We start from the raw sequence: 15881 nt of genomic DNA, 5'->3' as shown, positions 1-15881 counted from the left end.
ATTCTTAGCCACAACTAATGTGATTCAAAAGCTGAAGGGCACAATCTATGGGACAAGCTTAGGACGAGATCCACCTCTACGTACACTTGGAGTGATTAAGCTCTTTGAGTCTACAAAAACCCCAGGTGACATAGAGGAAGCCTCTCAATTAGATGGAGAAAAACCATTTTCACCAAAGAATCACCAAAGACGCCCATCTAAAGTGTAAACCTAAAAAATCAATAGCAATAAGTATACTTTTCAATGAGCCATTGATGCACTTGAAGCTTTCTACTTATAATGTGAAATGGATTTAAATAATGTCTTTGTTCTATTAAAATTAATAATGATTGACAAGGAAATGAGATCATATTGTGTGTTATTTGTATGTTTTTTTCTGAGCAGGGCATGCATATCCTTATAGTTGATCACTAGAAGAAGATATCACGAATGCAAAAGATGCTTAGTGCTGGGTTTAAGATGACATTTCTTGGGCTCATGCGCTATTGTTTCCAGATTGAAGTCTGGTACAAGCCAAGCAACATCTTCATCTCTTGATAGAAGTATGTAGGGGAGATACTCAAGGCATTTAGTGTGTCAAAATGCATGGCAATTGTTACCTTGATAGAGATTAACTTGAAGATATGTGGTGGACACTTCAAAACTTGTGGATCAGACTTGTACAAGAAGCTAGTCGGGAGCATAATCTTCTTGTGTACTCTAGATTGGACATCAGTTTTGCAAATTGGTGTTCAGAGTGGTGAGTCCTAGAGCTGGAGCTCCCTTGCTAGCATGTACAGCCTCCCCGTCTCCTGTGCGTGTTTGAGACAAGACCATAGTTGTTTCTCGTACGCGTACGAACCTGTTCGTACGTACGAGTCGTACGGTACGATACTGCACGAATTCGTACGGTACGAGTTAGGTGTTTTTTTTTCCCCCAAATTTTTTTTTCCTTGAAAAAAAAATTCCAAATGCTAAAAAAAAATAGAAACCCTGCTTTACGAAGATCCCAAATGCTCGCAATACTTCGCAACTTTCGTGTCCACTCAGTATTCCATATGGGGTTGTGGAGAGACCTAAGAAATCTGGCGAGGTAGATTGGTAGTGTACACTTGATTGGTAGGATGAGAGAATCTTGCTACATCACTTGGGGATCCCTGGTATAGGTAGGCTAGACAATTAGATTCTCAAGTTATGCACGAGGGAGAACATTTGGACATGGCCATTTTGATCTAGAGAGGAGTCCCTAAACTTATCACCCTAGATGCACTCCTCGTATTTGTGCAAGGACGGTCCCTTAGTCATAAACGCTACACTGGGAGACCTTTGGTATTGCATTACCCATCCAGGTTCTTTTTTGGAGACAATCGGGAGATCCAACCGGGAGAGACACATATCCATGTACTGGTTTCTCAAGCACTGTAGACTCCTCCTCTCCCAACCTTCCCTCACATTCAAGCTTGAAGCTCCATAGCTTGTAAGTGTGGGGATATTGAAAGAGTATATAAACTTAGATGTGGTGTTCTTAGGCCCAAAATTTTATATGAAACCGGCATTACAGGTAAGGTTAATCAAGAGACATGCATCTTTGGCTGTGCCTAGAGAGAGAACACTTTTCAGGCACATTTCCAGGAGGTACAAACAAAGCCTATAACTCATTGATCGGACCAACAGCCTACTTAGATGTGGTGTTCTTAGGCCCAAAATTTTATATGAAACCGGCATTACAGGTAAGGTTAATCAAGGGACATGCATCTTTGGCTGTGCCTAGAGAGAGCACACTTTTCAGGCACATTTCCAGGAGGTACAAACAAAGCCTATAACTCATTAATCGGACCAACAGCCTTGTATGGGGCACCATTCTGGGCTCTTGACTAGAAGCTTGATAGAGAAGCTGCAGGTTATGATGCTCTGATGTCTCATACTTGGCAAGCATCACAACAGCTTGCAGCCTGCCCACTACACATAGATGCCTCGTTTCAGCTTGTCATTACATACATAGGGTATGGCGTCTTGAATGCACACGACTGTCCCATGGCTGGCCTTGCCTTCATCCATACACTTAGTGTCATGTGCACAAGGCAATGCCATGTCTAATCACTGATCATATCCCTAATTAGGCAACCGTATTAGGTGCATCTGTGCATCATCATCAAGTTAGCTGTTGCATGCGTGGAAGCCTTGCTATACTGATCCACAGCCCTAAGCCTGATTAAGAACAAGATGCTGATTTAAACATGATAAAGACAGAGGAGAGAGATAGTTGGTGTCAAGTTTTCTTGTATTTAATATGGTACAAAAAGGTTACTGAAAGCTTGTACATGATTAGGCTGTTGGCCAGCCCCTTAGGGGTGACCTCTGGCCCCTTCTACATGCTTGATGATGACTTATACTTAAAAATGATGAAATGACTTGGTGTGAATGTTGCAAATGATGCCTTTGCTTATATATTATGCTGGGCTACCCCGGAGCTTAGTATGGGCATGGGAATGGTGTGAAAACCATCCCCATGAGGGCCAGGAAGGCCCAGGCTGGAACCACCAGCCATGGAAGGGCTGTGGGACAGCCCTAGGGCAAAGATAAGGCTATTTTCAGGAGCATACAGCCTTTAGATGGCTGTAGGGCATGTATGGGGCAGCCCATACAGGCTGCCCAGCCTTGGGATTGTGGACAAAAGTGGTGTCCAGCCAATCAGAAGCAGGCGCATTACTTTCAGCCTGTTAGGAAAAAAAGGCAGTATTTTTTGAGATTTAATTCAGCATTTATTGCTGAATTTCCACCAGTCGTGGGACATAGCCTGTTTTTCAGCTGGCCGACTGCTCCTGAGGAGGAGTATAAATAGTGGAGGCCATAATCCCATCATTCATCTCAGTTTTCACCAAGTGCTCAAGCCAATTAAGGGCCAGTCAAGCCAAGGAGATTGCCAAGCAAAGGGGTGGACTTTTGAAGGTCAAGGGCAGGATTTTCCAGCCAAGAAAAGGTCAAGTTTCCTGTATTTGTTTTCAGATTTACATCATTCTAATAAAGCAAATACACCATCCGTGGTGGGGGCCCTACAGAGGGTAATTGGGACCCAATACTGTGTCCTCTCCATCTCCCCCTTCTCTCTCTATTTTCTGCACATCTCCTTTCAGTTTGTGCGTTAATTCCGTCGCAAAAAGAGTGCTGATTTCTGAGTTTTGAAGTACCGATCCTTCTCTGAAGCTTCCGCATACTACAGTGGTATCAGAGCCTACTTCAAGGACAAAGATTTAGCAAAGAAAACTAGAAATTTTTTTTCGCTCGTGTGGTTGGTTTTTAGACGCCGGTGGACTACCCCTTTCGGATTGACTCCTGTCCCTCGAAGGACGGTTGGTTTTTAGCCTCCGGAAGCCTCCGGAAGTCTCCCCACACAGATAGTGGATGGTCAGATTGCGTTCCGGAAAGGAATTGCATTTCCCCGCTATGGCGAGCTTCGGCGACGAGAGAGAACCAGAACCATGGGACCAGAGTGCACCAGGCAGCCCAGCTAGGGCAGCTACCTCCGAGTTGGACTATGCACGATGTATTTCATGTCAGTTGGTTAAAGCCATATGCAGGTCCACCCCCTTCAGAGGTCAAAGACGAAGCGGAACCAGACATAGTTGATAAAGCAGAAGTAATGGTTCCAGAACAGATCCTTCTGCACCGTTTCAAGCATGGCTCAGGCCGAAGACTACAACAGTTCCTCACGAAGTTTCAGGACCGAGGAACTCATGAAGCGGTATGGCTCGACAAAGAATTTTTCAAAGACTATCTGGCATTATTGACAGATTATTTGGAGGCTATGCAGCTTCCGTCAAGTTAAGCAGAAGGGGATGTCACGTGCATCCCGCACTTGGATGCCACGTAGACATTTCTGTACAGAAGGTGCAGGACTTGGGATGGTGAACTAGTCCCATGTGAGCCCAGTTCGGGACGAGTCAGCTAGGGATCCATCTCAGATGTCCGAGGTCAGGTGTGCATTGTCCTGCATAGGAGTCTAAGGTCAGGTGTGCACTGTCTTGCACATGAAACAGTGCCGGTCTGCGCTGTGAGTCTCCCTCTAGAATGATGTCAGTGGTTCTGTGTATCTGGTATGGTACCGGATGCCAGATCACTGAGTAGATTATGTTTAGGACAAGGGGCCAGCCCATAGGGCTACCCCGGAGCTTAGTATGGGCATGGGAATGGTGTGAAAACCATCCCCATGAGGGCCAGGAAGGCCCAGGCTGGACCCACAAGCCATGGAAGGGCTGTGGGACAGCCCTAGGGCAAAGATAAGGCTATTTTCAGGAGCATACAGCCTTTAGATGGCTGTAGGGCATGTATGGGGCAGCCCATACAGGCTGCCCAGCCTTGGGATTGTGGACAAAAGTGGTGTCCAACCAATCAGAAGCAGGCGCATTACTTTCAGCCTGTTAGGAAAAAAAAAGTATTTTTTGAGATTTAATTCAGCATTTATTGCTGAATTTCCACCAGTCGTGGGACAACCTATTTTTCAGCTGGCCGACTGCTCCTGAGGAGGAGTATAAATAGTGGAGGCCATAATCCCATCATTCATCTCAGTTTTCACCAAGTGCTCGAGCCAATCAAGGGCCAGTCAAGCCAAGGAGATTGCCAAGCAAAGGGGTGGACTTCTGAAGGTCAAGGGCAGGATTTTCCAGCCAAGAAAAGGTCAAGTTTCTTGTATTTGTTTTCAGATTTACATCATTCTAATAAAGCAAATACACCATCCGTGGTGGGGGCCCTACAGAGGGTAATTGGGACCCAATACTGTGTCCTCTCCACCTCCCCCTTCTCTCTCTATTTTCTGCACATCTCCTTTTAGTTTGTGCGTTAATTCCATAGCGAAAAGAGTGCTGATTTCTGAGTTTTGAAGTACTGATCCTTCTCCGAAGCTTCCGCATACTAGAGTTGACCTTCAACCTGTCGCCTAGTCGCATGTTGCCTAGGTACCTGTTGGCTGCCGGCAGGGGTCTGCTAGCGATAGGTCATCCTAACCCTCATGATGATGTTGATGATGATGCTTCTATTGCTAATGATGCTCTAAATGCTGTCCAAGTCAGGGATTGATGATGTTCATGGCACATGCTGGAGATTAGCGTGGCACGGGCGTGCACGTGACATCCCCTCCTAAACTTGATGATGGGGTGGACACTATGTCATCCTTCCTCCGTGGACTACTGACTTTGACTTGCTACTTTAACTTTGACTTTGATATTTTTGTCTGAAAACCTTTCACTTCTGATCTCTAGTTCCAAGTCTTGCTGAAGAACTAAACATTTGTCCATTGTTGTCCCCATGCTTGTTATCCCTTTTCGCTTAACACAGCGGAAGGTCACTTTTTGTCGGAACTGATCATGCCTGTTGCTAGAACTTTGGAACCATCTTATTGATGGATTGGTTCGAGTACATACCCACAAGGAATGCTTTCCTCTAGCTTCGCCTGTTGTAGACCACTCCATCTGCTACCTTGATTGCATTCTTCTGTTGGATTTGTGCACCTCCTTGGGACTATGCTTAATGGCTGAGCCTGAATGCTTTGATACCAATATTGCATGCGTGAAAGCCTTGTTGCACTGATCCATAGCCCGAAGCTTGATTAAGAACAAGATGCTGATTTAAAAATGATTAAGACAAAGTAGAGAGAAGAGAGATAGGTGGTATCAGGTTTTCTTGTATTTAGTATGGTACAAAAAGGTTCATGAATGGACAGAAGATTTCAGCATATATTTGTCAGTCGGCAGCAGTAGATGCCAGTCGGTAGCATCAGCCAGGGTTGGCGGGATTTATCAATATTTATGGTGAAGAGTTTGGCATTTTATGTCACACATCTCATGTCAGAGGACACTGAAGCTGGCGGATAGCCCTTGTAACTGGCCAACGAACATCCAAATATCATATATATAGAAGTAGCATCTTTTGCATCATTTCATCTTTCTCCCTTTTGGAGATCGGTCATAAGTGGTTAGTAGCCCTTTTGGGAAGGCCTATGGCCAAGCATAAATGTAACCTTTTCTATGTACATAATGCATTATATTGGAAAACCTGGCTATCTCTCTCTCTCTTCTCTCATGCTTTTTGCGTCAATGTTCCTACAGGGTGCTTAAGGGCTGTGATTAACCGCGTGTAGGCTTCCGCTATGTCACACTTAGCATCTCAAGGCGTAGAAAGCTGTTGGGATAAGATGGATGACAACCCATAGCTTTTCCATAAATGCATTCTTTTACCAAGCCAAGAATTGAACAAAGTCGTAAGAAATGACAGTTGACATGACACAACCAAACACTTATCCTCTAAAATGAGCTTGTAGCGGGGCCGTTTTCTGATAGTGGCAGTAGATGGGTTTATCTAGATACCAGGATACTTGGGGATTCATATGTCACATGCACTGTAGTCAAATTTAGCAGACATTCAATTGCTGATCTGGCCATGAGAAGCATAGGAGCCAAAGATTCTCCCAATCAGGGATGCTGCTGTGTTGGAGGCGATGATGACCAATCGCATTCCCTATGCTCTTTAGCACGTGATTCATCTGGAGAATCAACAGTGGAGAGGGCTCAGTTGAAGCACAAGCTAGTATGCTGTGACAAATATGAGAAGGTTGACTCAACCTAAATTTGCATTTCTGAGCTGGCTGCCTTAATGGGGAAGCTGTGAGCTGATGCCCAACTAGGTGTAAGCTGCTCTTTAGGGAGCTACAAGCAGCGTATACAAAAGGCTGCTGATTTCATTTTTAAAGGAATAGGTGTGCTTGTTGCTTCAAAGGAACTTTGGATGGAATGCCTCACAAGAAGATCTAGGGTTGCTTCTTGGGAGTAGATCAAATCATCAATTGAAAAAAAGCATTTAGGGGATATATATATACACGGCAAGACCTCTCTTCGGAGCTATAGTATGCAGCAGATTGTGAGAAGCACTGCCCAAGAAGTGACAATTCTTCTTCTTCTTCTTTTTTTTAGTTGAAAACAAGCTGGACATTGGGGTTTTAATTGCAAGAAGACTGATGGCCAAGTAGAAAAAGCTGTGAAGGGATGCATATACATGGTAAGACCTCTCTTTAGAGCTATAATGATCAAGTGTAGGTAGAGAAACAATTTGCCTAAGAATTGACAAATTTTTTGAAAGAAAAAGCAGGCTGAAAGTTGAATTCAGCCATTGCATTTTAGGCTTTGTCACTGCTTGAATATCTTGAGTTTAATCTACAGGTTAAGACCTTTGTTTTGAGCTGAAAACATAGCAGAATCTGAACAATATAAAGAGAGACGAGCATTCCAAGAACTGATGAGTTGCAGCTTTCTCCACATTACCATAGATGGACTTTGGGCTTGGGAGCTTGGAAAACTGGTTGTTGGTTGTTTTGGGGCTTATTAAGAGGATCAATGTTTGCAACATAGTAGCAACAAAACCTGTTTCAAATCATATGAAACCGAGCGAAACTTTTACGAAACGTAACTCGTTTTTTATTCACCAAAATTTTTAAGGCCCAAAAACCTTACATGCCAGTTTCATACATACGCATTTCTGAAGCGCATTTTTTCTTGTTGCTTGCTACTCGACTTGCATGCGCACGTCCTTTCCTGCCTGCCAATGACTGGTCGACCATCTTGAGAAGGACGCTTCAGCCTTGGCCATGGCATAAATACATATTTTTATGTATATTCTAAACTTATATTTTTTGTTTTTTTTGTATGAAACTTTTTTTTGACATTCCTTTTTTGCTTGGTAGTGACTAGTTGACCATCTCAACAAGGACGCTTGAGCCTTGGTCATGGCCTAAATACATATTTTCATGTATATTCTATACTGAAAAATATATATATTTTTGCATTTTTTGTATGAAACTTTTTTTGGACGTTTCAAAAAAATATGAAACTTCTGAAACCTTTTTGAAACCCGTTTCAAATGAGGCGTTTCTGAAACTCTTGGTAACTATGGTTGGCAAGTCTACCCTACTTGTTGATAGACAATAAAACTTCTTTGGCTGTTTGGGACTTATTTACTTGTGGAGATATTGTAGGTCCAAGAATGAATGTAAATAAGATTTGTTGCCTTTAGGCTGGAATCATTTCTATCTTTTGATGCATTTTTGCAATGCACTGATGTTTTCAGGTGATGCACACCACATAACACAGCCTCCTGAGAATGGCCGTGGAGCCATGTTAGCGATGCACAGAGCATTAGTTCAGGTTGGTTGATGCTGTCTTGGCAGCGCTCTTTGTTTAGAAGAAGGTTTTACTTTCCATAAATGTAGTAATATTTCCACAGCATAGTATGAATAAAGCTTGACATATGCAAAGTGAAAATATGAAACCTGATAAAAAGCCAAATATCAAAAGACCTACCCCCCCAACCCCCTCACCCCCCAAAGAAGAAAAGAAAAGAGAAGAAAAACGGAAAAAGAAAAATTCTGGCCCTTTTAAGTGAACCGCTCGAGTTATGGCTTGCACCTATGGTATGAATTCAAGATTGTTCCAAATCTCAATTTTTGTAGCATGCCAAGATCTTTTTTTTCGGAGGGATGAAGGCAATGGTTTAATAGTGGCCTACCACTTTGTTTATTGCATGCTTTTTTGTTGCTTCCCATTCAGCCTTAGGACCATGGGTGAGGGGTATCATATCATTAGGTTTCAGCCATGAGAAATTAGTAGCATTCTTTCTGATAGGCAAGGACCCCTCCTTTCCTTGCTAGGCTTCCGTTCTTAGCACTCACATGGTGTGACCATGTCTAGCCACACCCCATGAGTGAGAACCTTAGTCTTTCTCATTAGACAATTGTGTATTTTGCCGGTGGTGGGGTTGGAACTTGTGCCATTGGGCTTCAAGCTTACCGCTAGACCAACTCTGGATGACTGCACCAAAGATATTCAGAATTGACTTTTAACGAGTTGTGGGTTGTGGCCTAGTGGCTTGATGCTAGGCCAACTCATTGAGGACAATACCAAAGATGTTTAGAACTTGAGTCTCTAGGTGGTTGCATGATACTTTCATATTTCATCTAGAGAAAAAGGTGGAGTGGTCTTTTACCAGGGTTTGACTTCCAGTTAAGACTAGATGAACATTGATTGTCATTCAACTAGACATTGGTTAGCGCTCTCAATTAGAAAATGAGTTCTTCTTATCTACTTTGTGAAAGTTACGAATCACTCCTTTTTTTAAATACTTTTGTTATATTTTTTCTTGCAATTTTACTCAGGCAGGTTTACAACCGGAACATGTGGATTACATCAATGCTCATGCAACGTCCACACCTTTGGGTACAGACAGTCTCACAAGTTGTACTTTTTCTCTTCATATGGCTGAGACTGAATTTTTTGATGTGATGATTCAGGTGATGCAGTGGAAGCCAGAGCAGTAGAGGAACTTTTTGGAGAGCGTGCAGTCTCTGGCAACATGGCTCTGTCTTCCACAAAAGTAAAGATCCCCAAACTGTATCTTTAATAAAGTTATTACAAATCAACATGTTTCAACTTCCTATCTCATGTTGACTCGTTGTGTTTCTTAGGGTGCCACAGGCCACTTGCTGGGAGCAGCTGGAGCAGTGGAGGCGATCTTCTCAGTGCTAGCTCTACATCATGTATGGATGGCATGATTTTGTGCTTTTGTAGTCTACTTTAGCTGGCATGAGAGGCAACTTGATGGTTTTTATCATCTAATTTTTCACTTATAACTGCCTTGGTCCTCTTCACTCACGCTGCAGCATGGAAAGAGTGTGTGTGTGTGTGTGTGTGTGTGTATAAGAAGAGGGTTATATTCTGTATATTGTATTTGTGTCTCTGGCTTCTGGACAGTGGTATGATAGCCACTTGGGTAATTGCACACTGACTTATTTTTTCCAAGTCTAAGTTATCTGTACTCTGTAGCTGCATCCTGATGACAGGATTAATAAAGCCTTCACACTTGAGAGTCAAAGAGGCTTGGTGCGTCGGCGGCATGTTATGGGCGGTTTTTAAAGGGGTTAGAAAGGGTTGGACGTGTAACTGATTTAGATCCCCATTCAGCTCCATTTTGTTTGTCTTTGAGAATTCTAGTGTGTGCCAGAGGTCATAGTGCTTGTGGACTTAGGAATGAGGCTCCTTGGTAGAGCATAGTGGATTGTGATACAGGAGGGCTAGAAGACTTGTGGTTTTTTCAGCCGCTATGCCTGGAGGTTTATACATGTTTAAAACAGGTGAAAAAAACACTTTTTTTTAACAAAATGCTTTGTACAGTATAATACACATGTTTCAGGGCAACTAAGACCAAGAAGTTGAGTGAGTACTGGCACCATGCATTCTTTTGGGCTCACGCAGGCAACCTCGAGGAGGAGGGCGTAATTAACCACCCTTCTTAAGATTAGCAGCAAAGGAGGAGTGATTAGTGTTGCAGATAGATGTGAAGTTCCCTTTTTTCAATGGGAACCTCGAGGAGGAGGTACTTAATGAGAAGCTGGTGGGGTTCTGTGATTCTTGTTTCTGAAAGCAAAGTTTCTAAGGCTTTATCAGGGTTTCGCGTTTTTTGATTTAGTAAGCAGTGTTTATAGACTATCCAAAGCACTCTAGGGACTGAAACAGCCCCCTCGGAATTGGTACCAGCAGATTAGTCCCTCGGATATCCCTTGGATGCAAACTCATATGTTTTCTTTGAGGAGAGCAAGCACATGATCATCGTCCTTTATATGGACAATTTCATGTTGATGGAAACCACAACAAGAAAAACTCACAAAGACAGATCTTGGGATCATGCGCTTATTGTTGGGGTTCAAAGTCTAGCAATAGCTAGATGGTAAAAGTAGCTCGAGAGATACTGAAGGCATATCATTTGAAGTACAAGATATTCAGCACATGTTACGTACCTGATGCCAACCATAGGGTTAGTTGGTCTAATCTTGGATTAGAGGGCGCAAAAGATCAAGAATGTAGGCTTATTATGTAAGAGAACACAATACCGAAAGAAGAATCTTCACAATAGAAAGCATTGAATTGCAGAAAGAAGTGGAGAGTAAACAATACTACTGCTTGCAAACGTTGATTACAAAGTGATGGTTGTCTACGCACCCGTGTGCTCCGGGTAAGGAGCTTTGATGGCGATCCGGCAAACTCTAGGCGGTGTATGTCTTGCTTACAATAGTTATTGAACACAATGAACTCGATGATGAACAAAGGCTGCTAAACTAGTCTATAGTGCCTAGGGTCGACATGGACGTAAGTCAGCCAATCCGCGAGTTGGTCCAAAATGACTAACTGATCATATCATCCGATTAGGACTATATTAGACTACCATTTGAGACCATTTGGACCCTCAAATGCCCCACAATCGGAGACTAGTGTATCCTTGGTTTGTTTCTCACAACTGTGGTCACAGCCCGCACAAGCATGTTGTCAGCATTTGGCCACTTAATTGGTCCACTCTTGCTTTCTCATTATGTCTATATATTGGACTGGCGTCCATGGCTGTTATGCAGGGGATTGATGCCAGTCATGTGATACTGTGGATTTGGCTTTCCGTTAGGACTTGTGCTTGTGTACATGCTCGGAAATGCTTGGAGGATTGGTGTTCCATTGGGTTTGGTGCCTCGTGTACTTGCCTAGAACACATCTATTTCGGTATAGTCTCATGAACGGGGATTGTCCATACCAATGTTGCATTGCATAGCATCTTTATGTGCTTGCCTACAAATTGAATTTACATGTTTTTATGCTTGCTTGACCAATGTGTAGTTCCGGGTAAGGAGACACCTACCCGTGAACTGTGCGTGTGAAACTGTAACATACCCATCTTCACTAATAAAGAAATGTCCATGTAATTATGAGTTTTTATGGTATAAAAATCAATGATTTTATTATTTGAGTCATTTCTACTTAGAATCTTCAAATTCTGAGCCCAAATGACTCAAATAATAAAATCATTGATTTTTATACCATAAAAACTCATAATTACATGGACATTTCTTTATTAGTGAAGATGGGTATGCTACATCAAATGACTCAAATAATAAAATCATTGATTTTTATACCATAAAAACTCATAATTACATGGACATTTCTTTATTAGTGAAGATGGGTATGTTACAGAAACTGTCTTCTGACATGGTTATGTGGCATGTGACAGGTGGTAAGTATTGGTCATAATCGAGCCTTAGGATCTAGCATTGATTTATAAGTGAGTGTGTACACACTTAATTAAGTTTTGGGTGACCAAAACTCACTTATAAATTATGACCAACTGCAGACACTTATGTCCTGAGGTGGACAAAGCTCAATGTCCACCGCCTAGATCTTATCCCATTTGTTCAAAGAGAGCAACCAGCCATGTGTCAATCCCAGCTTGGACCCAAACTCACTTTTCCTCTGTCTGTGACACCCAAGGTGGACATCTCGTCATCTCTCTCTTCTCCCTCTCTCTAGAAGTTGGCACTCCCTTCAGGAGGCTTTATGGTTGTATTTTTTGCACGTTCTCCTTCCCTACATCATATCCAAGCTTGTTAAAGTGTTTTGTAAGCTTCCAAGAGTGATTCCAAGCCGTAATCATTCTCCTTCATACACTCAATGGCTCAAATTCAGCAAAATAGTCCTTTTATATACTGTTATTTCGGGTCTTTTGGCTGAAAACCCTAATTTCAACCTTCCTTTCACAAGTTGAACCATAGGGGAAGCTTTCTTAGGGTTCCTTGCATCCACTTGAAGGCTTTTGTCACGAAGGATTGCGCGACAAATTGAAGATTTCAACACTCTGGACACTTCCATCGCAAAGACTTGTGCTGACATGGACTCTACTTGCAATTGGTAAGCTTTAATGCGCAATTATGGAAGCAAGTAGCAAGAGGGAGGAGCAAGACTCCATGTTCACATACCCCGTGTAGTGTTTTCTTGTCCTACATTCTCTCTTGAAGATTGTTTCTAACATGTGTGGGTGAAACAATAGAGAGTTGATGGTAAGGAACATGGGCACTTGAGAGAGTAGTGTGAGTTGAAGATCTTCACCGACAATCATATTGTTTGTAATACTGTATTTATATACATTGGTATGGAAATCTGGCCAAAAACGCTCATGAAACTATGTACTTGATTCTCCCAAGATTAGTATACATTATTTGAGAGAGGGGCCGGTTGTTCTGGCTCATTGTGCGTCTCTTGTCAATTGAGCAAATTACATCTTGTATTTTGCTTGTTGTCCTTCAAATCTGAGTGTATGTAAGTGTATTGATTAGCATTGTGTTCAATCAATTCCACACCGACCGGTGGAATTACATTGGTATCAAAGCATACGGTTCTCTTTCACTTCCTGATCACGGCAAACTATCGCTATTTGGCCACCCAATTGGTCCACCCGTGCTTGTTCATTATGAATGTACATTGGACTGGCGTCCATGGTAGTTACATATGCCGGGGATTGATGTCACTCATGTGATACTGTGGACTTCGCTTTCCGTTGGGACTTGTGCCTGTGTGTACATGTCCAGAAATGCCTAGAGGATTGGTGTTCCATTGGGTTTGATACCACGTATACTTGCCTGGAGCACGTCTATTTTGGTATAGTCTCATGAACGGGGATTGTCCATATCAATGCTGCATTGCATAGCATCTTTATGTGCTTACTTGCAATTGAATTTACATGCCGTTTTCATGCTTGCTTGACCAATGTGTAGTTTCGGCTAAGGGGACGCCTGCGCGTGAATCGTGCGTGTGAAACTATCTCCGACATGGTTATGTGGCATGTGACAGGCGGTAAGTATTGGTCAAAAACCTAGCCTTAGAAACATAGTTGTCAGGTACGATACCGTATGGTTCGTACGATACGATACCGTACGGAAAAATACGGTATGATATAAAAAACTTTAAAAAAAATACTTAGTATTTTCAGTTTCAAAGAGAAGACAAGTTGTCACTTGACTCAAACCAAAATTCCATTAAAACCAAGTTGAAAACATACATAGATGTTAGGCTAAAGCCTAAGTCATACAATGCGAGGTGCTGTAGGTGCATGTAGTCATAGTAGTAAGTACAAAAAGTGGTGCACAAAAAAGGGAGGCTAGAGGGTTGGGACTAGAATCTAGATGGAGAAGTGATCACTATCAAAATCAGAGCTCTCACTAGGATCATCTCCATCATGCCATGGAAGAGCCAGTATTTGTGCCGTGTCTTGCCTTTGGGATTGTCACTCCATAGGGAGGCTCGTGCCTGGATCTGTGTCTTACCTATGGGACTGTCACTCCATAGGAAGATCGGGACTTATGTTTTCTGTTGTGCCATCATTGTGCCCGACAGAAATGTTTAGTACTTGTTCCATGAACGGGGATATGTCCATGATACTGTTTGCACATGCATTCATGTTTTGCATGTTTGGAACTGTTTTCGCGTGACTTGTATTCTTGTGTTTGCTTGTTTGACGTGCCACTTACTGAGCGGGGACGCCTGCCAGTGAGTCGTGAAGTTTGCTCTGTCTTCTGACGAGTTTTATTGCGTGTGAACAGGTGGTAAGTGTATTGCATTTGTTTATTTCATAGCATTCTTTTTAACCTTTGTTTTTTATAAGGTTGCAGTTTCACACTCATTAATGAGTGGACACCCTTCCCAATATTTCATGGTACCTCTAGAAGGGTGGGAACCCACGTTTGAGTCATGGTGGGAAAGGGAATCCCTCATGTGTGTGGGGGTGGGTGCATGGCCACCTACCCACCCCCCCCCCCTTGGAACCTTTGGAACTGGCTGCCTCCATGCAAGCAAGGTGGCCGGCCAGATGTTGGACGTGTGCCCTTTCCATCGCTCAGGGTGATCCTCCTCTTGCATATAGACGGCTATGCATGTCCACCTTCTGCGGGATCTGACGGCAGAGGTGACCTCTCCATCGCTCACATATAGGTGACCTTGATCTTGCTCTGCAGGCTGCTGTCCTCTTGCCTTGCAGGTGACTGTGCGCAGGTCCTCCCATACCTCTCTTGTCTTGCAGGTGATTGTGCGCAGGTCCTCCCACTCCTCTCTGGCCAGCAGGCGGCTGCGCCCAGACGCCACCTTCTCCACCTTGCAGGCGGCTGTGCACAGATCTCACTCCTCTCTTGCTAGCAGGCGGCTGCGCCCAGACGCCACCCTCTCCACCTTGCAGGCGGCTGCTCACAGGACTCACCTCTCTTGCCAGCAGGCGGCTGTGCCCAGGTGTCCTTCTCTAGCCCCTATGCAGTTGCACTTAGGCGCCTCTGATATTTGTTCTCCCACTAGCGAGCTACAGGCGACTCTGTCACTTGCGGGCTGGCAGCAACAGCAGTAATAGAGACTTCTCCTTTCATACGTGGGTGCCTAGTACTTTTGAAGGCCATATCCATTATTTTGCAAGGTAAGTGGATTGAGATTTAAGCAAAGGTCTTTGATGTAAATCTTATAAGGGATACTCTCTGCTGCTAATACCCGTTCGGTGCCGGGTAGTCCAAGCTTCTGGAGAACCACGGTCCATGGGTGCCGAGACCGGGAGAGCTAGGCGTTAGTACGGGAGCGCCTGTTTGTGCGTGGTCCTGGAACACCAGTGGGGCGCTCTCTGCGGATTCGAGTGAAGGCACAGGACCGTAGAGATTAGACTTCTTCAAGTGGATCGCTCTCCTTCGAACGTCTACTTCAAGTCTCTTGTTGGGTAAGTGTATTCATCTCAGTTGTACATGGACATCATCTGGTTCATTGAACCCATGGAGCATTGTATCACTTAAATACTCCCAATAATATATCATATATTGAGGGGGGGGGGGGTCGGCCCGTTCCGGCCCGAGTGTTGGTGTCCATTGATCAACATTTCATTTCATTTCAGTTTTCAGTTGTTGTTGAGTTGTCCATTTATATGATGAAATTCAAGTTGTGCTATTACGCGTGTGGGTGTCCAACAGAGTCTATTCCCACTTGACGGGATCGGTTTCATGGGCCATAATCACCAAAAATGTG

General features: G+C 43.5%; 1 protein-coding gene across 5 annotated transcripts in view; it reads left to right on the top strand.

Moving 5' to 3' along the window:
- Window positions 1-15881, top strand: part of LOC147612111 (Beta-ketoacyl synthase) — a 53510-nt gene that overhangs the window by 14640 nt on the left and 22989 nt on the right. Inside the window, exons 10-13 of one of the 5 annotated variants that reach the window (XR_015263654.1) lie at window positions 8092-8168; window positions 9180-9236; window positions 9311-9393; window positions 9485-9556. Coding sequence is in view for 3 of the 5 variants with exons in the window: in XM_086783987.1 (XP_086640113.1) it covers window positions 8092-8168; window positions 9176-9236; window positions 9311-9393; window positions 9485-9556 (293 nt within the window). In the remaining 2 variants the exon portion in view is untranslated. Of the gene's footprint in view, window positions 1-8091; window positions 8169-9175; window positions 9237-9310; window positions 9394-9484; window positions 9557-15881 lie in introns of all 5 variants that reach the window. The other 4 variants (XR_015263655.1, XM_086783987.1, XM_086783989.1 and 1 more) reach the window with 4 other exon arrangements.

The sequence above is a fragment of the Cibotium barometz genome, chromosome 46 (assembly GCF_041138505.1).
Source record: "Cibotium barometz isolate CiBa-2024 chromosome 46, ASM4113850v1, whole genome shotgun sequence".
Classification (NCBI taxonomy): Eukaryota; Viridiplantae; Streptophyta; class Polypodiopsida; order Cyatheales; family Cibotiaceae; genus Cibotium; species Cibotium barometz.
Note: the sequence above shows the minus strand (reverse complement) of the source record. Positions and strands in the feature narration are given on the sequence as shown.